The 25643-nt window shown below is 47.7% G+C and overlaps 1 protein-coding gene across 2 annotated transcripts in view; it reads right to left on the minus strand.

The window, feature by feature from the left end:
* Nucleotides 1–15578: 15578 nt before the first annotated feature.
* UBASH3A (ubiquitin associated and SH3 domain containing A) overlaps nucleotides 15579–25643 on the minus strand; it is a 41672-nt gene continuing 31607 nt past the window's right edge. The window contains exons 11-14 of one of the 2 annotated variants that reach the window (XM_060099714.1): nucleotides 21700–21844; nucleotides 20938–21044; nucleotides 17539–17648; nucleotides 15579–15716 (exon numbers count right to left, since the gene is read on the minus strand). In XM_060099714.1, coding sequence (XP_059955697.1) covers nucleotides 15579–15716; nucleotides 17539–17648; nucleotides 20938–21044; nucleotides 21700–21844 — 500 coding nt within the window. The remainder of the gene's footprint in view (nucleotides 15717–17538; nucleotides 17649–20937; nucleotides 21045–21699; nucleotides 21845–25643) is intronic. The other variant, XM_060099715.1, reaches the window with a different exon arrangement.

The raw sequence follows: 25643 nt of genomic DNA on the forward strand, positions 1-25643 counted from the left end.
GATGAAGCAAAAGCCAGAGTGGTAGGAGATTGAGCCTTAAAGATGCTTCTGTTACCAGGGTAGTTATTACTAATCTATCGCTAATCTTTCTTACTTAGTTGTTTGTTAAGATGTTTTACAATTGCAAATAAATTTCTTCACTATCCTTTGTTTATGAAATAGCCTCTGCTTCCAGTTCTTTAAAAGTTACCTGGTTGGGACTTCCCTGGTGGCACAGTGGTAAAGAATCTGCCTGCCAATGCAGGGGACACGGGTTTGAGCCCTTGTCCAGGAAGATCCCCCATGCTGCCGAGCAACTAAGCCTGTGTGCCACAACTACTGAGCCCGCGTACCACAACTAATGAAGCCCGCGCGCCTAGAGCCCGTGCTCCGCAACAAGAGAAGCCACCAGCCCCTGCTAGCCGCAACTAGAGAAAGGCCATGTGCAGCAATGAAGACCCAACGCAGCCCCAAAAAAAAAAAAAAAAAAAAGTTACCAGGTTATTTTGCCATGATTTTTTTAGTGCCGTTTTCTCCTAGGAGAAAGAAAACTATCATACGACTGTAACTCTGCTGAAGATGGTTAATGGAAATGGATTCTAGCTAAGTTAGCTGAGTGACTAGATAGTGAAGTCCCTCTCTCAAATTACCCTCAAGCGAGCCAGGAAAACACCTAGAAAATAAGAATTCCTGTGTGCAATGCTCATAAAACACCACGTAATAAATACATGTCAGGCTTGGGTAAGAAGCCCTCAGGTGCCGCTGGAGGGGGCACTCCCATCCGTTCTGCGCCTTCGGCATCTCGGGGTGGGCTTTGGGGCTCCCTGCCGGGAGGTCCCCACAAAAGGCTGAGGGGCAGGGCTGACCACAGGGATGGCTTTGGCCTGTGTGTATGCTCTTCAGGCCTTCTGGTGGGCTGGGGGCTGACACCTAGGTCACATCCAAGTTCCTTGACTACGGGCCCACCTTGTTTTATGGTGTTTTGCTTTATTGCATTTTGCAGATGCTGTGTTTTTTTACAGATTGAAGGTTTGGGACAACCCTGTGTCAAGCAAGTCTATTGGCACCATCTTTCCAAGAGCATTTGCTCACTTCACGTCTCTGGGTCACATTTTGGTAATTCTCACAATATTTCCAACTTTTTCATTATTTTTATATTTGTTGTGGTGATCTGTGATCTTTTTTTTTTTAAATGAAGTATAGTTGATTTACAATATCATGTTAGTTTCAGGAGTACAGCAAAGTGATTCATATATATATATATATATATATATATATATTACAAAATATTGAGTATAGTTTCCTGTGCTATACAGTAGGTCCTTGTTGGTTACCTATTTTATGTATAGCAGTGTGTATCTGCTAAACCCAAACTCCTAATTTATCCCTCCCCCGACCTTTCCCCTTTGGTAACCATAAGTTTGTTTTGTATGTCCGTGAGGAGTCTGTTTCTGTTTTGTAAATAAATTCATTTGTATCTTATTTTTTTGGATTCCACATATAAGCAATATCATATGATATTTGTCTTTCTCTGACTTACTTCACTTAGTATGATAAGCTCTAGGTCCATCCATGTTGCTGCAAATGGCTGATTTCATTCTTTTTTTATGGCTGAGTGATAATTCCAGTGATCAGTGATCTTTGACATGACTATTGCCATTGTTTTGGGACACCCTGAACTGCACCCATATAAGACGGCCAACTAAATGGATCAATGTTGTGTGTGTTCTGACTGCTCCACTGACAGGCTGTCGTCCCATCTCTCCCTCTCTTTGGGTCTCCCTGTTCCCTGAGATACAACAATATTGAAATTAGGCCATTTAATAACCCTACAATGGCCTCTAAGTGTTCAAGAGAAATAAGAGTCACATGTCGGGCTTCCCTGGTGGCGCAGTGGTTGAGAGTCCGCCTGCCGATGCAGGGGACGCGGGTTCATGCCCCGGTCTGGGAGTGTCCCACGTGCCGCGGAGTGGCTGGGCCCGTGAGCCATGGCCGCTGAGCCTGCGCGTCCGGAGCCTGTGCTCCGCAACGGGAGAGGCCACGACAGTGAGAGGCCCGCGTACTGAAAAAAAAAAAAAAAAAAAAAAAAGTCACATGTCTCTCACTTTAAATCAAAAGCTAGAAATGATGACGCTTCGTGAGGAAGGCATGTTGAAAGCCGAGACGGGCCAAAAGCTCGATCTCTTGCACCAAACAGCCAAGTTGTGGATGCAAAGGAAAAGTTCTTGGAGGAGATTAAAAGTGCTGCCCCAGTGAACACACGAATGATGAGAAAGCGAAACAGCTTTATTGCCGGCATGGAGAAAGTTTTACTTGTCTGGAGAGAAGATCAAACCAGCCACAATATTCCCTTAAGCCAGAGCCTAATCTAGAGCCAGGCCCAACCTCTCTTCAATTCCGTGAAGGCTAAAAGAGGTGAGGAGGCTGCAGAGGAGAAGTTTGAAGCCAGCAGAGGTTGGTTCATGAGGTTTAAGGAAGAAGCCGTCTCCTGACATAGAAGTAGGAGATAAAGCAGCAAGTGCTGATGTGGAAGCTGCAGCAAGTTATCCAGAAGGTCTAGCTAAGAAATTCATGAAGGTGGCTACATCTGTTCTCCAGCATAGACAAAACAGCCTGCACTGGAAGAAGATGCCATCTAGGAGTTTCATACTAGAGAGGAGAAGTCAGTGACTGGCTTCAAATCTTCAGAGGACAGGCTGACTCTCTTGTTAGGGGCTAATGCAGTTAGTGACTTGCAGTTGAAGCCATGGCTCATTTAACATTCTGAAAATCCTAAGACCCTTAAGAATTATGCTAAATCTACTCTGCCTGTGCTCTGTAAATGCAACGACAAAACCTGGATGACAGCACATATGTTTACAACGTGGGTTACCGAATATTTTAAGCCCACTGTTGAGACCTACTGCTCAGAGAAAAAGATTCCTTTCAAAATATTACTGCTCATTGACAAGGCACCTGGTCACCCGAGAGCTCTGATGGAGATGGACAATGAGATTAGTGTTGTTTTCATGATTACTAACAGAGCATCCATTCTGCAGTCCATGCATTAAGGAGTAATTTCAGCTTTCAAGTCTTATTATTTAAGAAATACATTTCGGAAGGCTGTAGTTGCCATAGATGATAGCTCCTCTGATGGATCTGGGCAAAGTAAATCGAAAACCTTCTGGAAAGGGTTCACCATTCTAGATGCCATTCATAACATTTGTGATTCATGGGAAGAGGTCAAAGCATCAACATTAACAGGAGTTTGGAAGAAGTTGATTCCAGCCCTCATGGATGACTTTGAGGGGCTCAAGACCTCATGGAGGAAGTAACTGCAGATGTGGTGGAAACAGCAAGAGAAGTAGAATTAGAAGTAGAGCCTGAAGATGGGACTGAATTGCTGCAATTTCATGATAGAACTTAATCAAATGTTTAACATCAATATAGCCATTCCAGCTCTATTCTGAATAGAGTTAGCAGGGTATATCTTTCTCCATTCTTTTACTTCTAATAATTTTTAAAAATAGGCAAAAGAGGTTTCATGTAGGTAGCATACAGTTAGGTCTTGATTATTTATCTTATCTGCTGATCTATGCTGTTTAATAGGTATGTTTAGACTACTGATATTTAATGGTATCATCAATATGACTAGGTTTAAATACCAACTGTTATTTTATTACCCTCTCCCTCCTTTTTGTCTTCTTTTAGATTGTTTTTATGGTTCCCTTTATCTCTGTTCTTGGATTATTAGATATAAATCTTTGTCTTCTTTTTTAGTAATTGTTTTAGGGTCTATAGTACACATATTTAGTTCTTCACACTCTGCTTTCAAGTGATAGTATACCAGTTCTTGTGTAGTATAAGAACCCTATTTCTATTTCTCTGTTCTCAGGCTATTGTTGTCCTATATTTTAATTTACAGATATTATAAACCCCATCCTACATTGTTATTATTTTTGTTTATATATTCCATAGTCTCTTAAAAATAACAATAAGAATAAATATTATATACTTATCCATGCAGTTAACATTGCAGATGCTCTTTATTCCTTTGTGTACATTCAGATTTCCATCTGGCATCATTTTCCTTCTGATGAAGAATTTTCTTAATATTTCTTGTAATGTGAGTTTGCTGGTGATAAATTTCTTTAGATTTTTATATTTGAAAAAGTTTCTGTTTCACTTTTATTTTTGATGCACATTTTCCCTGGGTATAGAACTTTATGTTGGCAGTTTTTTCCTTCAGTACTTAAAGATGTTGCTCCACATTACTTGTATTGTTTCTGACAAAAAGTCTGCTGTTATTCTTAACTTTGTGTCTCTGTATGTTCTGTATATTTTTGCTCTCTCTGCTTTTAAGATTTCTCCTAATTCCTGGTTTTGAACAACCTGATTATATTTTTTCTCATGTACTTTTCATTATATTTCTTGTGCTTGGAGTTTGTTGGGATTCTTGGCTGTGGGTTTGTAGTTTTCATCAGATTTAAAAATATTTTGGCTATTGCTTTTCAAAAATATTTTTTCTTCCCCCATCCCTTTCAGGGACTCCAGTTCTTCATGTACTAGCCTGCTCAATATTTTCCTACAAGTCACTGATGTTTTGTTTATTTCATTGTCGGTCATTTTTCTCTCTTTTCAATTTGGTTAGTTTTCATTGTTATGTGCTCATATTCACCAATCTTTTCTTCTGCAGTTCTATCCAATGTGTTTTTAAGTCTCAGTCATTATAGTTTTCATCTCAAGAAATTTGATTGAAGTAAGTCCTCTGCTGAATAATTGAAGTTTACCATCCACATGTCCCTGGAGCTCTCTCTGTGCCACTCTCTTGTCTGGTACTGGTGAATCCCTGCTGCCTTGTCTCTACAAACTCTCACCCCTCCTCATCTACTCAGGCAGCCTACTGGGCTTACCTAGGTTCTCCCTCTCTGTACTCTGACCTGGAAACCCTCTCTTCAGGCAGTAAAATGGACAATTGTTGTACTGCCCATTGTCCAACATCTGAAAAAAACCTGTTTCATATATTTTTGATGAGCTTTCTAATTGTTCATGGTGAGAAGGCAAATGCCATAGCAATTACTTCCAGGACCCAATTTCACTTTTGATACTGGATCTAAATGTTTCTAAACCTGTACCCATCTCTTCTCACCTGGGCTCCAGCACTTACGAGGTATTTGACTTGAAAAACCACACCTTTTCACTAATACTGAGATAGTATTACTCATCCTCTTATAAAGTGTTAAAAGCATAAACTGAAAGAATAGAAAAAGATTCAAGAAAATAAAAAGCATTCTGTAGAAGCTACTGTTATTTGGCATCTGGCTCTTTTCAGGAGCCATTTTTAGAATTGCTTTTCTCTTCTAAATTGCTCTAACTTTCTGATTACAGCAAATTACTACTTTACCTTTTTGTATATAATTCTTTAAAATACAAGTGCATAGAAAAATTGATTTAAATCAATTTTCTCAAGTTCTAGGTCCTGCTTCCCTCTCGGTTCACAATACCCCATGTAAATATCCCTTAAACACTCCACGTCTAGGCTCACAGGGCCAAAGTGGAGGAGGGAATCTAAAAAAAACCTGAATGGTTTTATTGGTAATCAAAGCTACGATATAAAAAATGACAGAGCTTCCAACACAAATTGAGATCACTGTGTTCTAGGCATTATGCTAAATATTTTATGTAAAGAACATCGGTTAGCTTCACCTCACAACAATCCTATGAAGGAGGTACTAACATATGTCCATTTATTAGGTGAGAAAATAGAAGTTTAGAGAATTAAATGACTCCAGGTCACAAAGTAGGTGAGTGTCAAGTGTGCGCTTAACTCAGAGTTTTCTGACTTAAAACTTGTGCTCTTTTTAGCTTTTCTGCACCACAGTGACCTAATGACCAGATTGGGCCACTTCACATGCTCTGACGTCACCCACACCAATCATGGCTGCAAACAGTCCACAGAGGTTCCCCAGCTCCAGTGTCCTGCTCCATGCTCTATACAAGCGAGATGGAACAGGAAAATCAAGAAGCATAGACATGGCAAGATGATTTATGTCCACCCCAGATGAGGTCCTGGCTGGGCCGTGGCTCTGCTTTCCTCTCTTGTCCCCTGGGCCTGCTGGCAGGGTGGCTGGTGGCCTGGATTGTTGCAGGGTGAGAGCCCAGGGTGAGCGCTCCAGCCCCGGAGCAGGCCTGGCCCAGCTCATCCACCCATCCAGCCCACAGGTTCCAGTCCTTCTTCCTGAGCCTCTACAGGAGACTGTCAGGTATTAGAACCAAGCCCCCGCCCCCTGCACTGCTCCTGAAAGATGTGAGTCCATCCACCCAGCAGGGCCCAGGACCTGGTTGGGTTTACATCCTGAGTCGAGAGCCAGTCTGCTGTGAACAAGGACTGCTTGGTCCATTTTTCTTTCTTTATAACCCCTGGGGTGGACAGCTGGACTCAGTTCACCGGGGTTCAATTTGGGGGCCGGCTCTCTTTTTGAGCTTCATTTCATCTCTAGCTCATATGAAGTAACCAGTGTTTTCTCTCAGCCTCGTGGTTGGCTATCTTCCCGCTGCTGCTCAGGCCTCCTCGGTGGGGCTGGGCTGCAGAGCCAGGGGACACGACCGGGATGACGTTTATGTAACAGTGAATGGGCACTGGAGATGAAGGCAGACTTGATCAGGTGAGGCGGTCTCCTTGGGGCTCCCCAGACCCCCGCACGCCCCGACTATGTCCCATCGCTCGCTCACCCATGCATGTCCTGCGCACGGCAGGAGCTTCTGCGGGGCAGGGACTGAGTCTAAGTTTCTGTCTCCCGGGCCTCCAGCTGCCCATGTAGATGATGCCCATGCTCATCTCACATAAACTCTGAGGCTTCCGAGGAGGTCTTAAGGGCGGAAGAAAGCTTTCCCTCTGGTGGTAAAATATTTTTATTTTAAAATAAAAAAAATAAAAAAAGTGGTTCACTTTTCTTTTTTTTTTTTTATTGAAGTATAGTGGATTTACAATGTTGTGTTAGCTTCAGGTGTACAGCAAAGTGATTCAGTTATACATATATTCTTTTCAGATTCTTTTCCATTATGGGTTATTACAAGTTATTGAATATAGTTCCCCGTGCTACACAGTGGGTCCTTGTTGTTTATCTATTTTATATACAGTAGTGTGTATCTGCTAATCCTAAACTCCTAATTTACCCCTCCACCCCTTTCCCCTCTGGTAACCATACATTTGTTTTCTATGTCTGTGAGTCTCTTTCTGTTCTGTAAATAAGTTCATTTGTATCGTTTTTTTAGATTCCACATATAAGTGATATCACACGATATTTGTCTTTCTCTGTCTGACTTACTTCACTTAGTGTGATCATCTCCAGGTCCATACTTGTTGCTGCAAATGGCATTATTTCATTCTTTTTCATGGCTGAGTAGTATTCCATTGTGTACATGCACCACATCCTCTTTGGGTTCACTTATCTTAAGGAATAAACAAAGGAAGAGGACTAGTTAGGAAGATGTTAGAGTAGTCAACTGGGACCTCAGAGGGTCAGGACGTGGGGATGATGGCACATTTCTATCACACATGCTGTGTCACCATCACTGTGTTCCCTTCTCTGCTGTGTCCCTGTTCATCTTCTCATGGCACGTGACATAGTATATTTTCTTCAAGGCAGACAGCACCTCTTCACGTTCACTTCATGCAGACCCGCTGGGGACTGAGTCAAAATGCAGCTTCTGACCCAGCAGGTGAGTGAGGGGCCTGAGACTCTGCATTTCTAACACTCTCCCAGGTGATGCCCATCCCACTGCGTGTTTGAGAAGCAAGCTGATAGATGGCTTATTCAGGGTTCCTTGCCTTTCCTCAAAGACTGGTTGTGTTTTCCCAGATAATAAGCTCCGGGACCCCCGGGTTTTAATAATGTCGACGTGAGCCAGGGTAGAGGGTCCGCCCTTCCGTCAGCACCCCGAGCGAGGAGAGCAAGATGGTCCAAGGATCACTGAAGGCAGTAAAACGTGTACTTTCCAGAATCAACCACTAAAATCAGCTGGGCTGCCTTTCTGGGAAGGGTTTTGGGGGAGAGCCTACCTGCAGCTCACTCAGAACATTTCTCCTTTGGGATTTATGTGCTGTAGCTTCTTTGGAAAACACTTTGGCTTATTGCACTAACAGATTCTCACCTTATTGTGAGGGGAACAGAATGAAAGATAATGAGTTACTAGTTGAAAGAAACGCTTTTGGAGGGAGACGGAGAAATCTGACATTTCCAGATCCTTCATTTTTGGAATGATTTCTTCAAGAACGTCTTTGCTCCACTGAGAAGATCATGTGTGTGTATGTGTGTGTGTGTCTAATTCTTAGCTTTTTGGGGGTCTTCAGTTTTAGAAGCAAATGATATTCAACAGCTGGAAGTGGCATTTACTTGGACCCAAACAGGGGTGAGAAGCTAAGTATTCTAGAAATTTTCTGCGGAGACTTGCAAAGACCTTTTGACCCAGCTGGGTTCCTACTACCCTTTGTGATGGAGCATCCTGTAAAATCTGTGAAGTCTGTAAAAGTCAAGTTCAGCTTGGTAGTTTGCCATCTCCACCCACCCAGACTTTACGCAGTGCGTGGAGTGTGCAGGCTTTGTCTTGCCTTGGAGGAAGTGTGTGGTTTTCTCGTGTGTGTGGGGTGGGGGGACAGCAGGTCAGGAGGGGTTGGAAGCAGGTGGTGCCCAGTTGAACAGGGAGACTGGGTACAGGCAAGCGGTGGGGCTTCCTCCAGGCAGGGTCCAGGTGCCAGAGCCGCTGGTTGGACCCGGAACCCGGAAGAGACACAACCTTGGAAGGATCCTAGGAGCCAAACGTCTGTCCAGAGCCCAGCACACAGCATCTCACTTGATACCCCCTGGCCCGGCTCTTCTGCCAAGTCTTTCCTCCCAGCCCAGGGCCATGGTCTCCTCACTCTCCTGATCTGGCCCCCTCCTACTGCCCTTCCCCCTCTTTGTGAAACAGGCTTGTTTTCTTTAGCAGGAAGTGGGCACCAGCCCGAAGCACATGGCTGCAATGGTGCCTGCAGGCCAGTGGAAGCCCCTCTCACTAAAAATGTCCACCTCTCCCCACAGAGCAGTGGTGGGCTGGAGCCGGCTCACACCAGCTCAGGAGAGCGGCTTTTGAAATTCTCAGGCATTTTGTAAATCAACTGTTAAAACGTTGATGGCTCAGAATCAGCCACGGTGGGAGGAGCATTTGCATCATGGAAACTGGCAAACGCCACAGACACCCCAGCTCAGCCCCCCAGTGCTCACTGCTAAGAGGGTGACACTTCCTCCAGAATAGAGGGTAGGATGCTGTTACCCAAAGCCAGGTCACAGTGGCGCACGCAAAACACACAGAAATGGTACCCGAGGTCACATGAGTAAAAAGTTCGGTCTCCCAAACCCGGTTTAATTCTGTTGGACAATGCTGGTGGTGACGCTGAATAATTACTGTCTCCTTCATTATTGGAAACGATTTCTTGCAATTCTATTAATTTTGTGTGTATCCATTGTCTGCTGGCCCTTGGGGTCTGGGGGAGGGAGGAAGTACGGGATAGGGATTGAGGAGAAGTTTACTCTGATTTGGGACCGTGCACTGTGTCCAGAGGCTCTACAGCCATTGGGCGTTCATGGCAGGCTTTCATATAGTATCACTTATAGGTGGAATCTAAAAAAAGGATACAAAGGAGCTTATTTACAAAACAAACAGACTTAGGAAACAAATTGATGGTTACCAAAGGGGAAAGGTGGGGGGATGGAATAAATTAGGAGGTTGGGATTAACATACACAACTACTATGTATAAAATAGATAAATCAACGAGGATCTACTGTATAGCACAGCGGACTCAATACCCTGTAACAACCTATATGAGAGAAGAATCTGAAAAAGAATAGATATATGTATATGTATAACTGAATCACTTTGCTGTACACCTGAAACTAACACAACATTCTAAATCAACTATACTCCAATATAAAGTAAAAATTAAACAAAAACAAAAGCAAAAACAGACTTTCAAGTTCTAGAATTTGGTTGGGGGACTCGGTCAAATGGACTAAAACACTAGAAACAAGGCTGGGTTGTCACCAGGTCTCGGCCACCAGGACAGAAAGACCCATTTGACAGAGCTCTCCCCTGCTGGTCTTGGCCACCCCTTCGTGCAGCCCCCCAGGCTCACACAGCTGTGCACAGGTACCCCCGGACTTCCTCTGTCCTGTAATGCACAAAGCCCTGCCCTTCAGAGCAACACAAGCTGCTCAGCTCAAGATAGGGACCTATTGGTTAAGGCATTTGTCTCCATAATAGCACGTGTACCCAGCAGGGGTTCCACCGGCCCACGTGTGTGGGTCCTGGGGAGCCCGGGTGACTTCACGTGTCATCACCTGGGGACCGGGCTCTCGGCACCTCTGGGAAGGGGATACATCAGTGGTTCTCAACTGGGGTGATTTTGCTCCCCTAGACACATTTGGCAATGTCCAGAGACATTTCTGTTTATCATGATGGGGAGGAGGGGTGCTTCTGGCATCTTACTGGGTCCAGACCAAGGATGCTGCTGGATGCCCACAATGCACAGGACAGCCCCCACAAGAAGCAATTATCCCTCCCCAGTGTCAACAGTGCCGAGGTTGGGAAACCCTGGACCACATAAATGGAGCAGGTTCGCAGATGAATCACTGTCACAGAGGTGACCGGGTGCCACTCCCTGCCCAGGTCCTAGGCTTGTGGTGAACTTGGCACGTGGTCACTGTTGCACCCTTTGAAATAAGCAATGTCTACACAAACAAGTGACAGCAAACAGCAGAGCAAGGCAGAGCATGGCTAAGGGCATAGGGGTCCCTGGGGTGCAGAGGGAGGAGGCTGGGTGGGCTGGGGGTAGGGTTATGCTTGTAGTACTTTTAAATTCTGTACTTTCCCAGCTTGTACTTTTAAACTTTGTTTAAGGTGCTTTTTAAAGCAGATTTGAAAAATATTTTAGTTGAATTTATCTATTTTTCCTTTTATAGTTCCAGATTTCTGTGTCATGGTTACAAAGGCCTTCCCCCAACTCTGATATACTTTTAAAAAGTTCTCACATGGTGTCTTCTAGTACTTTTACAATTTTACTTTTTACATTTAAACCTTTTATTTTTTTCTTGCAATGAGTGAGGAACGACTCCAACCTTCTCTTCCCCGGATGGCGACCCTATTGTCCCAACATCACTGACTTAATCATCTCCCCCCCCACCCCACCCAGTCATTCCATTACCCAGTTTAACATACAGAAACACCTACATTTCAGGGCTGATTCTTGTCTTTCTATTTATACCTCTGATTGCTCTGCCTAAAATCCAGCGCTTCTGCCACACTGTTTTAAGTACAGTAGCTTTATAATGGGTTTAATATCTGTTGGGGTTACTGCCCCTCTTTATCCCAACACTCCCTTTTGGATTTTGTTAGTTATTCCTCCTGGAAGTTTGTTTTTCCTCATGAACTTCAGAATCCACTCATTTCTCCCTCAAAAGTCATTTTCATGATTTGAATTTGATTGTGATCACCCTGTGGATGAATTTAGGAGATGGCATCCTGGTGATGTTGAGTCTTGCTTTCTATGGGGGAACATGGAGTGCCTTTCCAACCATTCCAGCCTTCTTTTGTGCCCCTTGGTGGTATATTAAGTTCTCATGAGTCCTGTAAGTGTATTCCTAGGTGTTTCATGTTTTGCTGTTATGGCCATGCAAACGGGACATTCTCTGTGTCGTATCTCCTAAGGATGTGGCCCTAAACAAAAGCTATTGATGTTTGAACTTACCCATGAGCTCAGCCATGTTGCTGAATTCTCTTCCTGGGGTACAAGGATTTCAGTCCATTTCTTGGGGTTCCAGGCTTATGGTCCCAGCATCTGCAAGTACTGACAACTGGCTTTCGATGCGTGGCCAGAGGTGCAGGGTCTCTGCACATGGTTTGGAGGGATGCCTCTGTTCCCCACTTCCTCTGCCACGCTCCTTGGACTGAGCTGGGGGGTCTGATGGAGTGGGAGAAGCAGTTAGGGCTGTTTGTAGGCCTTTGTGAGCCCCCGAGACCGGGTGACAAAGGGACTTGGAGAGGATGAGACCCCCAGCCTGGCTCTGTGTAGGAGGTTCTGGGAGCGCGGGCTATGACCCTAGTTGGGGGCCTTCCTCTAGACGGTAGGATGGCAAAGCCACTAGGGGCTCTTGAACTTGGGGGCTGAGAAGGGCAGTGTCCCACAGATCCCTTCCTGAGCACCTGTGCTCCCCAGAGGGCTCCCAGAAATAACGGGGGTGGGAAGAGGGGGTCAGCACAAATGTCCCTGCAGCTTGTTCTTCCCCAAGGCCAGGGAGGGAGGACCTTTAGGTGACCCAGGTTCTGGCCTTTACTCCTCACAAGACCTGCCCACAGGGAGTTAGATTTTTTTGTTAACTGTTTGAAAATAAGTACAGAAAAAGTCAGAAGGGGTTGTGTATGGATCTGGACGCTTTAAACAGGCTCGGCTGATGGTGACTTTTATTATGGTCCTTGTGCTGAGCTGCATGTCCTGGCCAGTAACCAGCCCTTCAGAAGTATCCATTTTTGGTGTTTGTATCAATGTTTTCTATGCTCTGTAGTAGAGTCTTGGGGCTGCCTTGACAAAGTGCCACAGGCTGGGTGGCTCAAAAAATAGTTGTTTATTTTAGTCTTACACTCTGGAGGTTTGAAGTCCAAGATTGAGGTGTGGGCAGGGCTGGTCCCTCTGAGGCCTCTCTCCTGGGCATGTAGATGGCTTTCTTCTCCCTGTGTCCTCACATGATTGTCCCTCTGTATGTCTGTGTCCTGGTCTCCTCTTCTTATAAGGACTCCAGTCATCTTGGATTAGGGCCCACCCCAATGACCTCATTTTAGTTTTATCACCTCTTTAAAGACCCATCTCCAATAGAAGTCACATTCTGAAGTGCTGTGGGTTAGGACTTCAACTCATAAAATTTGGGGGGACATGATTCAACCCATAAAATTCACCAACATGACTCATACCTAAAGCATCTCAAATTTGGTGCTAAAATAAGACTTGCTTCAGTGGAAAATTATGATGGCTCTTTCTTCTCAAAGAAACATAGCAGTGTTTGCAGGGATGGGTGGCCCCAGGCCTGTGGCTGAAGGCTTCTCTGTCACAGGCATGAGCTCAGGCCCCTCAATTCCTTTGCAGCCCAGCCCAAGGCCAGCTCCTCCTCCCCCTTTCAGCCTCCTCTCATCTTCCAAAAGAGCCAAGTACTGGCCAGGAGAAGCCCCCGTCACTGTGCCACAAAGTTATTAAACAACATTAACCTCCACCGTGTGGGGGGCAGCAAGCAAAACACGGTGGAGGGCTCCTTTCCAGGTTTGTGTTTTCAAGCTGACAGGTGAGGAAACCAAAGAGATAATGTGGGCGGGGTCGGAGGTGGGTGCCAGTGGGCACAGGACATCTATTTCCAGATGATGTCAGCAGGGCTCAGACTAGGCTTGTAAACACCCGAGGACCAGCAGAGCCAAAGCAAAGAGGAAAGAGGAGAGTGCTCAGAAATCTTTCTTTTCTTTTTTTTTTTTTTTTTCTGTGGTACATGGGCCTCTCACTGTTGTGGCCTCTCCCGTTGCGCAACACAGGCTCCGGATGCGCAGGCCCAGCAGCCATGGCTCACGGGCCCAGCCGCTCCACGGCATGTGGGATCTTCCCGGACCAGGGCATGAACCCGCGTCCCCTGCATCGGTAGGCGGACTCTCAACCACTGCGCCACCAGGGAAGCCCTCTTTTATTCTTTTTTGGTTCCTTATTAGTTCATAGAGTTGAAAACTTAACACCAAATAATGAAAAGCTTCCAAAGGCACCTCCATCCTTGCCCCTCCGCAGGACAGCTCTGTGCCCAAGGACGCCCCGCACAGTGAGGGTCATTCTGGAAGTCGAGAATGACAGAAGTGGGCTTTTCTATCTTTGCAGCAGAAGTGGGGGGCTAGTCAGAAGAATTAGAGAATATAAAGAAAACAGTTTCTTGCACACTTGACTTCAAGCTCCGAGATTCAAACCCATCTCGTCGTCCCGTGTAAACCCCCATCAGCAGCCCAGTGAAGAGGAGGTCGTTGTCTGCCCCCTTCATCACCCAGGGGCGTGAGACCCCGAAGCCTCCCCCCCTGAGAGGGTGAACCCGGACATCTTGTGGACCACCCCAAAGCAGTGACCACTATGTAAACCCCATTTGCTTGATTTGTGAAGTTTTTATCATCATCGTGATTAGGAAGGTCTGTGTGGCTCTGGGATATCCAGGAGAGAATGCAGAGTGATTGCGAGGTGGTGGTGTAGCACATCCAACCACGACTGCGCCCTCCCTCTGAGCACTTGGAGGACTTTTTCTTTCACGGATGGGGTGAGAGGACACCGCTGGGGGCCTCCCCTCGACTGCCTGGACCAGCTTCTTCAAAGTCAGAGCACCGTTGCTACACCATCTCTGGATACTTCACTGTGCCTGGTGGGCTTGGGGGCTCTCTGGTTTTTCCTTCCTGTTAGTTAGGGCAGGACCCACTGCCTTCATTTGCAAAGCTCCCCTCTGCCCTCCACTTGATCAAAGGGAGAAAAAGAGAAGCTGAATAAGGCCTGCACCAAGGGGGGATGTCACAAATCCTTACACCCTGGCCTCTGTATAAGCAGCTGGAAGTGCTTGGAAGGACTGGGGGTGGGGTGGGCTGAAGACTGAGCAGCCCCAGAGATGTGCACATCCTAATCCCTGGACCTGTGACTACGTTACATCCCATGGCAAAGAGGACTTTGCAGGTGGGATTAAATTATGGGTCTTGAGATGGGGAGATATTCCCAGATCATTGGGATTATTGGGTGGGGTCAATGTAATCCCAGGGGAATTTGCAAAAGGGAGACAGGAAGGTCAGAAGCAGAAGGCAATGTGGCTGTAAGGAGAGGAGCAGGGAGATCTGAAGAGGCATCACTGCTGCCTTTGAAGACAGAGGAAGGTGCTGTGAGCCAAGGAATGCAGGCGCCTCTAAAGCCTGGAGAAGCAGGGAAGCAGACTCTCCCCAGGGCCGCAGAAGGAAAGGAACCTGCTGGCCTATTTCAGAACTGCTGACCTGCAGGACTATACCACAGTGAACACGTGTGTGTTTAAAAAGTTGTGTCTCTAATCAGTACTGTGCTGTTACTTGTTAAGCAGCAACAGGAAACTAATACCTGGTTTGTGGTCACCAAGCCTGTTTCCCGGTTTTGATCTGGTAGGTGGTTTTCTTGCACAGTTTAATTCAGTATTCCACCTCTTTTGGCCTATGTGGACATAGCCAAAGAGTGATTGAAACAGAAAAAGAAAAAAACGATTGGGAACCTGATGAATAAAAACATATAAAGTAAAGTAGAATTTTCTGTGGGGTCAGTGTCATGGTTCCTCATCCCCCTCCAAGCCACATGGCCAACGCACATGGTACAAGGTGGCATCCCCACAGCTAAGCTCACAGGATGATGGTCCGCAGAGGGCAAACACTCTGGTATCTGAAAGTGCCTTTTGTGCTTCTACAAGTCACATTAGGGGAGACTATGACCTCTTCAAAATAACAGTATCTTACAGCCACTGTGAAGGGTTTCCCCTCTTCACCATTGTGAATTATGCAAACACAGAGGTGGTTCTTAGTTGCCCGGGATCCAGTCACTCCAGTTAAACGCTGAGTTTGAGCCATGAGTCAGCGTCTTCACGGGAGGGTTCACCAACTCCCATTTTCCTTCCTCTTTGTTTTCTTCGCAGAAGCACATACCCAGAGAAGGGACCTAGAACAGAGTTAAATCACTTATTATTATTTTATACCAGGTCCATGGATTTCAGACTTGTTCCAAAGCCAACAGACTTGGAGGCTGGCATGACGTACCCACGATGCCTTGAACGCAGCACTAACATCCAACACAGCAGCCCTCAGTGGGGACTCCCCACCCCTCCCATGGGCAGTGGGAAATGTCTGCAGACCTTACTCTTTGTCACAGCTGGGGGTGCTACGGCATCTCAGGAGTGGAGGCCAGGTATGCTGCTAAATATCCCACAATGCACAGGACAGTCCCCGTAGCACAGCATCGTCCCATCCAAATGTCTACAATGTTGAGGCTGAGAACCCCTTCTGTCTCCCCTACTGCTTCAAGAGTGCCTTCCATTCTCGAATTCAGCGTCACAAAAAGATACAGGTATTGTGTTTTTAAACCCAAGATTAAAGGACAAAGCAAAACTTTAGACCTCAATTCCCTGTAAAATAAATGGTTTGGAGCAGATCTTTGTTTTTAAGGCTTTGTTTGTTTACATGTTCTGCTTTCCTTTTTTCCCCTCTCTTTTCAATGTCCGGAAATTCCTTGGTTAGAAGAAACGTGCAAAAATTCCAACCTGGGGGGCAGGATCCAACTGGGGGCTGGCGTTGACTCAGGGACACTCTCTCCTTCTGTGTGTAGAGACTGGGGGCAGGGTTCGGGGATGAGTGTGATGGGGGTGGGCTCCTGAATGTCCGTTTTCAGCTGCCCCTGACTTTAAGGCCCATCTTGGTTGGTAAAGCCCTTGATGAATTTCTGGTATTAACTGGTAAGTCCAGCTAACTTGGGGATGGGGCGGGGTGGACTCCAAATCCTCAGTGTAAGAAAGTGGCGGGAGTTTGGAAGTTCAAAGCTGGCATCTCCAGAGGGGAGGCCAAGGGTCAGGGGAGTGGGTGGGAATTTGGCCACAAAGACTAATGGGATTTTGGAACCGTGTCAACATGCAATTGACATGCAATCTCAGTCAGCGTCTGGCGTGTGCAGCACTGCTGTCTGTGTGGATGACGAGGACCCCCAGGGGGCCCCGGGGTGGGAAGGGATGGAAGAGTAGGAGCGGCCATGTCCGAGTACGCGGGGACGGGAGACATGGCGATGTCGGCAGGAGCAGGGCCCTGAGTAGATTTAGGGGGCAGGGATGGGGGCGGGGTCTGAGCCCTGAGTTTCCCGCCTCCATTCGCCTTGCCATCTGGATAAAAGCCACCTCTGCTTTGCCCGGTGATGCTCCACAGGTTGGTCCAAAGTACCCGTTTTCCTTCTCTACACATCCGTCACCGGCTTGCTTGTTCAGTATGTGTGTATACGGCCCCGGCCCGGCACCAGGCACCCCAGCAGCTTTGACCAGCTCGTGTGTTCCGAGGCTGGATGACTCCAAAGGCAAGAGGGCGGGGCTCCCTTCTGTCCGTCAGGTCCCCAGTCCCCAGCACAAGTGAGCCCAGCAACCGCCCTTTCTCGTCTTATCCAAATGTCTCACCCCCCACTGGACCAAGTGCTCAACTACTGGAGTGACAAGGAATTATCATGTGACCTGATAATAAAAGTTCTCTGTCTTGGTTTTTATATTATGTTGGCAGCAAATGGCCACAGTTGCCATAATGATAAAGATGACAAACCTCCCCGTCAGCTCCCTGCCCAAGGCTGCCCTCTGCGTCAGAGCAGGTGGGCACGTTCTCAGGTGACAGGGGGGTCCCTGCTGCCCTGGGTTGTCAGGACTCTTGTCTTCGTCCTGAGAGGGGCGTGTGGTGACGCCGCATCGTCGGGCTGCCTGTTTCTGCGGCAGAAAGACGAACGAGGGGGCGCGTACCTTCCTCACTAGCTGGGTGAAGACTGTGCAATCCCGGGGCGGCAGCCCAAGGAGTGGGCGCATGCAGGAGTCCAGCGCCGAGCCATGGCCCACGACCAGGATGACGCCCACTGTGGGAGAAAGAACACCCCAAGGTCAGAGCAGGCACAGAGAACGCCTCTTATTAGACAGGGGCGGGGGGGGCAAAGTTGTCAGGAGGAACAAGCTCGTGGTGCCCCGAGGCCTTGAGGGACCCCAGGGAGGAGGGAGGCGTGGTTGGTAAGAGCTGAATAACACTGGCTGGCAGTCGGCCTCTCGTTTGTGCAGAAGTTCTTCTGAGCCTGTGGCATCCTGTGCGGGGCTCGGGTGGCTACACCTGCCTGCAAGCTTCAGGGATGGGAGGGCGCCGTGCACTGAGCGGCCTCGTCCAGGCCTGTCTGTGAGCTTGAGAAAGATCAGCTGCTCAGTCCCAAAGGGGCCATGGATGACTCTCACTTTACAGAAAGACCTCCAGAGTCCAGGGCCGAGTGAGTCTCCTAAAGGTGACAGGCGCAGGCAAGGCTGGGAGTTAGACTCGCGGGTGAGCCAGGGAGGCCCCGAGGCCGGACCCAGCCCACCACCTGAGGACGAAATCAGAACCCGAGCTTCCCTGGAAAGCTGAGAGTCACAGAGCGATCTATTCATTTGTCCCTAACGTGGCTATAAATTCTCCGGTGTGACACCCAGAGCCAAGCCCCCACCTGCTTCTCCTGTGTTATTTCTGAGTAATTTCACACCATTTCTTTGGCCTCCAAGGTCATGGTGAGGTTGCCGGACATGCAGGTTTGACCCCTGGCCTGTGCTCTCCAGCCGGGCCACCTGGACACGGCGGCCTCCTAGACACTCTGAGCTTCCAAGTCACATGGTGTCAGTGGAGGTGATATTTCAGACCGCACGAGAGGGTGAGGACCTAACAGGTAAAGCCTGTGAAGGGCTACCAGTGCCGCAGGATTGGCAGGTGCGAGGGTTTTTTGTTGTTGTTTGTTTGTTTTTTGTTTTTTTGTGGTACGCTGGCCTCTCACTGCTGTGGCCTCTCCCATTGTGGAGCACAGGCTCCGGACACGCAGGCTCAGCAGCCATGGCTCATGGGCCCAGCCGCTCCGCAGCATGTGGATCTTCCCGGACCGGGGCACGAACCCGTGTCCCCTGCATCGGCAGGCGGACTCTCCACCACTGCGCCACCAGCGAAGCCCCAGGTGTGAGTTTTTACCCTCCAGCCCCACTGGACTTGCCGCTGCTCTGTCCGCTGACCCACACGCCCCTCGTCTTCCTGGCCTGCTCACGCCCTCCGCCTCCTCCTGGCCCAGCCTTTGCCTTCCAAACCCTACGCATGCCACTGCTCAGGTGCTGCAGCCTGGGTGCCTCAGCCAATTGCCACAGCCATGAGTGGATGGGTCTGCATCCCTGCAGCAGGCAGCGGTCACCTGTGTCGCAGACAGGGGTCAGTAGACCCCAGAGGTAATGAAGCAATGGATCTGCATCTGCTTCCAGAAGCCCTCAGAACCGTAGGGAGATGCTTGGAAGGAAGGTCATCCGTGGACCCTGAACTTCAGCCTGGGTCAGGTGGGGACAGGTGGACCAGGGCGAGGCCTGGGTGCAGGAAAGGCCCTCATTTCATTCTGTCCTCTGATGGCCTGTGGCAATAATTGTGAGCAACGTGAGACTGATAATGAATCAAAGGCCACTAAGGTGTGGTTTCCAAAAGCACCTTCCCCAGGATGCCCATACGTCAAAACAGGTCACATAGACCGGTCTCGTGGCCGGGTGTGGGTGTGGTGCTGGACACCGCAAGGTTGAGGTCTCAGAGCACGTGCCCCACGGTGCACTGGGGACTCTGGCGGGAGGGCAGGGGCTCAGCTGTCCCCGAAGTCCTGGTGATCAGAGTCTTTGGTCCCCTGAGCTCCTTTGGATGAGGAATGGAGAGAATGATGGTGGGGCAGGCGGGCCAGGTGGTCCCTTATCGACTCCTTCTGAGCTCTTTTCATGTTATTTAATATTTTCGTAATATTCCAGACGTTTGCGCCTTTTCCTCCGACTATGTTCATACCCTTTGAGGGTAGAACGTGTGTCTTCTTTGCTTAGATTTTTCCCATGATGCTTTATTTGGTACCTGACACATTGCTGATGTTCAATACGCACTTGCTAACTTAAATCTTATAGGATTCGTTTTTCTAGTTTTACTATATGGACATTTTCACATATACCCCACAAGCGGGTCTGGTGAATCCCCGTGCTCCCATCAGGGAGCTCCAACGGTTGTTGACATTTTGCCCATCTTGTATCATCTGTCTGCTACCCCACGCCCTTTTCTGTGAAGTATTTTTATTTTATTTTTACAGAAGTATAGTTTATGTACAATATTATACTGTATAAGTTACAATATTATATAAGGTGTACAATAGAGTGATTCACAATTTTTAAAGGTTATACACCATTTAGTTGCTATAAAATATTGACTATGTTCCCTATGTTGTACAATATATCCTTGTAGCTTATTTTATACCTAATAGCTTGTACCTCTTAATCCCCTACCCCTATCTCGCCCCTCCCCGTTTCCTCTCCCCACTGGTACTCCTCGTTTGTTTTCAATATCTGTGAGTCTGCCTCTTTTTTGTTATATTCACTAGTTTGTTGTATTTTTTAGATTCCACATATAAGTGTTTGTCTTTCTCTGTCTGACTACTTTCACTTGGCATAACACCCTTCAAGTCCATCCATGTTGCTGCAAATGTCAAAATTTCATTCTCTTTTTATGGCTGAGTAATATTCCATTGTGTATATGCGCCACATCTTCTTAATCCATTCATCGGTTGATGGACACTTAATGAAGCATTTTAAAGCATATCCCAAACATCATGCCATTTCACAGGATATACCTCGGTTTGCATCTCCAAATGAGGACTTTTCATTCTTACACAACAACCATGCTATTATCACACCTCACAAAATTAGCATTAATATTTCTTAAATACTTCCATATTCAGATTCCAGATTTAAATTCCATGTTCAGATTTCTTTAGTGGTCTCAACCACCAACTTAAACAGACGCTTTGTCCGAATTGTCATTTAAACATGACCCAACATTGGGCTGTTTGGTCCTTAGTTTCTTTTGTTTCCTAGGAAGTGGGCGTGGGGGGGGTCTGTGTTGACCCTTCTGTCCTGGGTCCCATCAGCTCTTGGTTCCGAAATCAGGGGCCCCAGGGCCTGGGTCGGGGGGCATGTGTCTATGCAGAGGCAGCGATGTAGCTAGCACTCCAGTGGCAGGGAAAGGGGCAGGGGAGGTTGGGGCATCCCTACGTTCAAAAATCAATCATTTCCATCCTGGAGGTGAGAACGCAACCCCCAGGGCGGCTGGTACCCGAGGACGATGGGGGCACTTACCGTCCTGCGGGCGGGTGCTGACGATCTGTTCCATGCTCACCGCACACCTGTGCAAGTAATCCTCGTAGCGCTCGGCGGGCAGGAGGGAGGGAAGCGGGAAGGCGGGCCTGGAGGAGGGGGAGGGGAGCAGAAGGAAGGAGACGGCTCGCCTCTAGCCAGGGCTCGCGGTCCGCAGCAGCCTCCAGATTTGTGCTCAAACCAGCAAAGAGCTGGCGTTGGGCCTCCAGCGTGCCTTCTCACTGAGCACCAGGCACACAGGCTTGTGATGGCGCAGCCAGCCACGGGCAGAGGGAGATGCAGGTTCTCTGCCTGACGAACTCTAGCCAGACTGACTGACCCTCTTCTCAGCGGGCCTGACCTGTGGGCTTCACATCCAACCTTGTGGACTCAGTTTAGCCAGAATCGCCCACCTCCGTATCTGACCACTCTGGATATCCGAGCAAACTCGGCTTCCCCTCCAACCCCAGGAGGTGTCTGATCCCCTGGCCTGCCTGCAGCAAGGATCCTTTTAGGTTCCATTTAGCAAGAATCACCCTGTTCTCTTAAGAATCTCCCATCGCCCCACCCTACTCCTGGGAGGAAGAATCCCCACTTGGCCTTATATTCGGAGGGGAATCTGATCTTCCTCCCGTTCTTCAACCCCCCACTGCAGTGGTCCCTCTTGAATAAAGCCTTCCTTATTATCTTTAACAAGTGTCGTGAGTAATTTTTCTTTAACAAGAACGAGAAAACCCCAGCAGCAGACAACGTGAGACGGCTCACCTATAATCCATGCTGACGTTGAAATTCGCCTCTTTCAGCTCTTCCAGGGTCATGAGGGTCGGGGTAGTTTTGCCAACCTCCCATTTGGTCCATTCAAAGATTCCAGGCTCCACTCTTATCTTAATTTTCTTCTCCAGTTTGAGCTCTGGAGTCAACAGAAGACAAGTGTTTATCATCTTCGGTGTCTATTTTGGCTTTCTGTAAATAAGTCTCTTCCTAGGTCTAAATCAAACCTTTGGAAAAAAATCTGACTTTTTTTTTTTTTGGCTTGCTGAATATTGTCCTGTGATTAGGCACAGACACACTATTTCTCAGACAAAAGCCACCAGGCAATTGGAGGGTATGAGAGGAGTGATGACCCTCTGTTCATCAGGAAGGGCCAGAGTCTCTTGGGATCTGGGAGGTGCCACTGGCAGCAGCCTCCCTGGTGCTCATCCTGGTCACCTGATGCAGCCCCATAGCACGCGGCACCCTGGCTCCTCCTTGGGTCAAGAAGGAGCCTGCACCTATGAGGACTTGGCTCGTCCAATGATCTGAGGAAAAGACGAGGGCAATCAGGGAACTTTTTAGTCACACAGAAGCGCCATCTTGGTAAACACTTACCCCAGACTGAGCTGAAGCGGAGGGTGGATGGGAGTCACCTTCTGGAACATTCTATCTCTCACAACTCGCCCTTCCTTAGGATTTTTTTTAAATGAGAAAAACCCTCCACTTTCTATTGTAAATTTAAAAAACTGGAAATGGAAGTCATGAATTCAGTAAAATCTAACTGGTGAAGTTGTTTTGGACAAAACTTCATATAATCATATTTGCATCTAAGTATACTTCATCTGTTTTGCCAAAAATAGTACGTATGTTTGCTACAGAAAAGCACATTCCATAAGCTGACATTTTTTTTTTATACCTTCAGTAAGAGGCCTATAAACTAAGGCCACCTCTTTTTGAGTGGGGGAAAAACAAGACCTTAATATTTTTATTCGAAATGGAGAAAATGACATTAAACGGAAATGCTGGCAATAAAATCCATTCCCCAAATGTATTTCAGGCCCATGAAATGGGTTCCTTTGCAACGTACATTTAGAAAAGAGAGTTAAGCCTGGTTGATGGGGCTCCTGGGCTCTCCCTCAGCCTGTGTGGGGCTCGTGTCCACCGGCAATAGGTGACACGAAGAAAGAGTTTGGAGAGGGATGGATTGGGAGTTTGAGATTAGCAGATGCAAACTATTATATATAGGCTGGATAAACAACAAGGTCCTACTGTGGAGCGTAGGGAACTACATTCAATATCCTGTGATAAACCATAATGGAAAAGAATATGAAAAAGAACATATATGCAGATAACTGAGTCACTTTGCTGTACAGCAGAAATTAACACAACATTGTCATTCAACTATTCTTCAATAAAAAATAAATTGAAAAAAGAAAAATAATACTCTACAAAATAAAAAAAATAAAAAAATAAAGAGTCTGGAGAGCGTCCCAAATGGCATTGGGCCCCCTTCCTGTTCTGCGGGTCACACTTTGGGAAATGGTCCATCTGGACATTCACTGACATGGTGGTGAGATAAAGCTTAGCATTCTGGAAAACAGGATGGTCATGTTTGAGGCCATATGAGGAAGGCCGGGCATCCTGCTTTTCTGGATTAACACAGGATTTATGAATTTATGCTCTTTAAACTGACTTCGTCCTCCTCCTCATCTGCATATAGAGTAAAAGTCAGTGAGAGATCATGTTAAAGACATTGACATGGTCATTGTCAGAAAACATTTTGGGGAGCTTTTATTTTATTTTATTTATTTTTTATTTTTTATTTTTTTTTCTTTTTGAGGTATGTGGGCCTCTCACTGTTGTGGCCTCTCCCGTTGCGGAGCACAGGCTCCGGATGCGCAGGCCCAGCGGCCATGGCTCACGGGCCCAGCCGCTCCGCGGCATATGGGATCCTCCCAGACCGGGGCACGAACCCGTATCCCCTGCATTGGCAGGCGGACTCTTAACCACTGCGCCACCAGGGAGGCCCGAGCTTTTATTTTAAATGCAAGAGATCCACATCATAGAAGTCAGAGAAGTTGGAACAGATACGTTCATAATGAGGAAACATGAATGATAACAAAAAGGGGATAAAGTTACGAAAAATGTGTTTGAATCTCTCAGTTATATTCGTTTAAGGCCAAAAGAATATTCCTTATCTTTTTTTTCATATGTTGTGACCATGGCTGGGAGGCTGGGTGGGGAAAGGGAGCCTGAGAGCATCACTAGGAAAGGGCCTGGCGACTTGGAGGAAGTCACAGTCAGAGACATCCACGTGCTGGCCTGGCTGGACACAGGCAATCTGCAGGTGTCACCCCTGCTCACCTGTGGGCTGCCAGCCTCAGATGGAAATTCAAGCATTGTTTTAGGTTAGTGGAAAAGTATCAGCCTCTTGGATGGGTTAAAACAAAATAAGCTCAATTAAATGGCGGGTTTAAAGGCGGGTGGGGGGCATAGGAGAATCAGGGATGAGCCTGTCACCTTTTATCCTGTATTTGTGCGTGTTTCTTACTTTCTTCACATCTGATGACTATAGTTGTTGAATTAATTACACATATATTGATCCTAAGCTATCCGGGGATAAAATGACTTCATATCTATTTTGCTTTCTTCTGTCCTATTTATTAAGAGTTATCAAACGGAAACAGCAAACACGGTGGGGTCCTGGGCCCCTCCCGGGTTTGTTTAGCAGCTGACATTGTGCTTTAACCTGCCCTCGGCTCCATGGGTCCAGAGCCCAGAGCTGCAGGGAAGCAAAGCAATGAACGTGCAAATCTCAACAGCGGGAGAAACCATGGGCGTTTCTCGAGAAACCGTGCGGGGGGAGTCCAGGGTCCCCTGTCACGCTCGGATGAGAAATGACAAACAGAGGACGTCTGCAGGGCTGACGATGCACAGAGACGACCTCCGAGTTTTAAATGTGTGGAAAGTGGACGGTGATGAAATGGGTTTCTACCCTCACAACATAGCGAGTGGATCAAGAAGCAGCACGTTAATGAGAAGGTAGGAAAGGACTGGATTGGCCACGGGCCCACACGGGTCCTGTGCAAGGATCAGGTCCATCCCTGGGAGGGATTCCCAGCTGCATGGCAGAATAGGGAAGGCGCTTTGTCAGAGCTTCTTTGATCTACGTGGAGGAGATGCTGGGGAGGTGCTCGGGCTGGCGGACCCGCCATCATTTCAACAGCTCCTCCGGTGAAGGTCTGCTCGCTGCCCTCTTTCTGACACCGCTCCAGGCACGATGCCGTTATCTGCAGGACGGCTTGTGCAGCAGTAGCCTCTTTGCTCTTTGTCACCGTCCTCCACTGATGTCCTTCCTCCCTGACCTTGATCTGGTAGGTCATTCCCAGAAGCTGCAACCCCGTCTAAGCTCAGTGCCATCCTCTTCTCTATCTCCAGCCAGCCTTCCTTTCTCTGCAGCCTCCTGTCCCACGTGTCTGATTCCAACCCTCCAGCCACCGCCCGGGATTTCACTCCACGGAGCTGACTCTTTTCTTGGTATCATTGGCCTCCCCCAGCCCCTAACTGCCTACCTTACACAGCTTAAAATCTCCACTCAATCTCCACAGCCCTCCCTCGTGCACCTCGCACCCTTTCTTACTTCATCATACTTACTTCTCAAACGTGTCTGGGGTTATAGCCCCAGTTCCTTCCGCTCCTCCTGGCCCACGCCTGGGGGTGGCCCCAGCCCAGCTGATGGGTCTCTGTGTAAGGCCGTGCCCATGACCTCAAGTGGCCTTTGTGCTGCCCAATGGTCACCTTGCACTTCCCCATCCCTGTCCTGGCCCCCCTCCCCAGTAAGCATGTCACACATCCAGTGCTCCCCTTTCTCATGCTCACCTGGTGACCTGACTTCCTGTGTCTCTGAGAAAGCAGAGGCAAGCCCCCTCCTCCACATGGGCCCACCTGCTGCACCC

This window comes from Mesoplodon densirostris, chromosome 5, assembly GCF_025265405.1.
Source record: "Mesoplodon densirostris isolate mMesDen1 chromosome 5, mMesDen1 primary haplotype, whole genome shotgun sequence".
Classification (NCBI taxonomy): domain Eukaryota; kingdom Metazoa; phylum Chordata; class Mammalia; order Artiodactyla; family Ziphiidae; genus Mesoplodon; species Mesoplodon densirostris.